At 49.3% G+C, this 2,707-nt stretch overlaps 1 protein-coding gene across 1 annotated transcript; it reads right to left on the bottom strand.

Annotated features, from left to right (window-relative positions):
- Positions 1–1,216: 1,216 nt before the first annotated feature.
- Positions 1,217–2,155, bottom strand: LOC123356546 (olfactory receptor 51G2-like). Its single transcript, XM_044999905.1, has one exon. It carries the CDS (start codon positions 2,153–2,155, stop codon positions 1,217–1,219), a length of 939 nt encoding a protein of 312 aa, XP_044855840.1.
- Positions 2,156–2,707: the final 552 nt, after the last annotated feature.

Below are 2,707 nucleotides of genomic sequence, written 5' to 3'. Positions count from 1 at the left end.
CCCACTACCCGGCTAGCTGGGGCCAGCATTGGTTCAAACTTCCCACATCTCTATTCCTCTTTTTCCCCAGAAGCCCCGCCCCCATCCCATCTCTTTCCACTAAGCCCTGCCCCCTGTGTAGTAAGTGCAGGCCCTGATAAAGGCCCAGTATGAGGCCTGAGGCCTGAACTAAAGTAATGGTGAAGACTTTGCTAACATAAAGCAAAGTTAAGCTGTGAGCCAGAGGTAGGCCCTGCTCACAGAAGCTGGCACGAAAAGGGCTGATGCTGCATAAACATATATTCACCTAGCATAAACACAGTACTAGAACACACTATACTGAAACATTCCATAGATAACAGGAGGACAGGCCGACCCATCCCAATGACAGGGGCAAAAGGGTAAAATGATGGATAGAGTTGTTTTGATCGAACCAACATGTACAAGGTAGAAGGCGGTACCTTAATACGTAGAAGGGTTGTAACTTGCTACGTAGAGAGGTTGTACCTCAATACGTCAGGTGTGATGTGTAACTTGTTTGTAACTGTGTATAAGAATGCACTCCTGAGGCGGAGTCTTTGTCCGGCCGAGGGGGCAGTGGAAATTCCCGCCACTGACTGAGCCGGGTCCATTGCCAAGAGGCACTTTCTCGTAGTATGCCCTGAATTAGGCTAAGAAACCTACAGGGAACTGCCATTGTGTCCGAGGTCGCAATAAACCTAGCCAAAGTGACTTTGCATCTTACTGGACTCTGTGGTTATTGGGGGGTTCTTGTCGGGTCTGCTGTGTCAGCTATCTGCAGAGCTGGGGCAGCACACAGAGGGAAAACACGCACACAGCCGAGTGATATCAACAAGGAGAAAGCAGAGCACCACACCGGTTCCACTCTGACAACACCCTGCTCCTCCACTTCCTCCGATGCTCTGCCTCCCAGCCAGGCCAGACTCGGGCCATGGTAAGAGCTGCCCCAGGAGCACAGGTTGCTGTGGGGAACCCTGGACTCTCCACTTTCCCTGATTTCTACATCCTGGATGGGGGCATAAAAGGTGGAGGGTCTGGGGCTCCTCACAGTGGCTCTGGCTCTCTGGGCAGCTCGTACCGCAGCCTGGCTCTCGCTACCAGCCTGGAGAAATGGCAGAGGGAGGGACCTCATGGGAAGAGGATCCAGCATGGAATAGGTGGCTGTGTTTTTTGTTTCCCTGTGTCCAGCCCTGGAGACGAGTGATGAACTGACCCTTCACTTCACAAATGCCCTGATTATCCTCTCACGAAGGTGTTTGCTTTTCACGCTGTACACGATTGGATTGATCAGGGGTGGGACCAGCAGGTAGAAATACCCCAGGACCATTTGAAGCAAATGAGAAGAGCTATTCCCGAATCTGTGTGTCACGGCCAGGCCAATGTCTGGTATGTAGAAGACCAGGACAGCGCAGAGGTGGGAGACGCAGGTGTTCAGGGCCCTCAGGCACTCCACTTGGGATGCGATGCTCAGCACTGTTTTGAGGATCATTACGTAAGAGAGGAAGATGAGCAGCAAATCCAACCCCACTGTTAAGAGTGTAGCACACAAGCCATAGATGCTGCTGACTGTGATATCTGAACAAGCCATCTTCATGACCTCCTGGTGTATGCAGTAGGAATGGGAGAGGACATTGTCTCGACAATATGGATACCGTTTAAGGAGAATGGGGAGTGGGAGTATTACGGCCACTGATCTTAGAACAGCCACCAGTCCCATCTTGGCTATTCTCAGTGGAGTTAGGATGGAGGCATATCTCAGTGGGTTACAGATGGCAATGAAGCGGTCAAAGGCCATCAACAAGAGGAAGGAGGATTCAGTTTTTGTAAGTAAATGGATGAAGAAGAGCTGGGCAAAACAGGCATCGATGCTGATCTCCCTAGAGTTAAACAAGTATATGCCCAGTATCGTCGGCATGGTGACTATCGATAAGCCAAGGTCTGTGACTGCCAACATGGAAAGGAAAATGTACATGGGCTCATGGAGGCTTGGATCTGTTTTTATAATGAACAGAATGATTGAATTTCCTACTATGGAAATAACATACATTAAGCAGAAGGGGACAGAGATCCAGAGATGGACGTCTTCCTGCCCAGGTATCCCGGTGAGCAGGAACACTGCAGAGTTGAAGTTGGTGTCATTGACAGCTGACATCATGTACTGGGCAGGTCCGAGGAGTTCTGAACTTTCCTTCCTGAAAGGGAAAAGAACAGGAGACTAGATGATACTTAGCAAGACATCTTTCTGCTCTCAGCTCTCAGAGACTCCCAGAAGCTCAGTGAAGATCTGCAAAAACATACCCTTGGATCCAAGGATAGGAAGATAGGCACTGCCAGACTGGATCAGACCTGCAGTCCATCTAGCCCAATATCCAGTGGCCAGTTCCAGATGCTGCAGTGGAAGGTGGAAGAAGCCCTGCAATAGGCAGCTATGAATAACCAGCTCCTAAGGAAAGTTTCCCCCTGACACCCACTAGTTAGACATATTTTGTGTGAATCAAGAAAGTGTATAGCCCTTCCAAGACTCTTTTTTTTTAAATCCTCATGACTGTAATTTTCTGGTTACCCATATAAACATCCTATCACTCTTTGAATCCTGCTAAGCTCTTGGCCCCTTTGATATCTTGTTGCTGGGAGTGCCGCAGGCTACACAAGCACTGTGTGATTTTACAATTGTGACCTGCACACAGACACCCTTTCTGTCTCTTAA

The sequence above is a fragment of the Mauremys mutica genome, chromosome 1 (genome assembly GCF_020497125.1).
Source record: "Mauremys mutica isolate MM-2020 ecotype Southern chromosome 1, ASM2049712v1, whole genome shotgun sequence".
In the NCBI taxonomy this organism is placed as follows: domain Eukaryota; kingdom Metazoa; phylum Chordata; order Testudines; family Geoemydidae; genus Mauremys; species Mauremys mutica.
The sequence above is the reverse complement of the archived record's forward strand: the minus strand, read 5'-3'. Positions and strand labels throughout refer to the sequence as shown.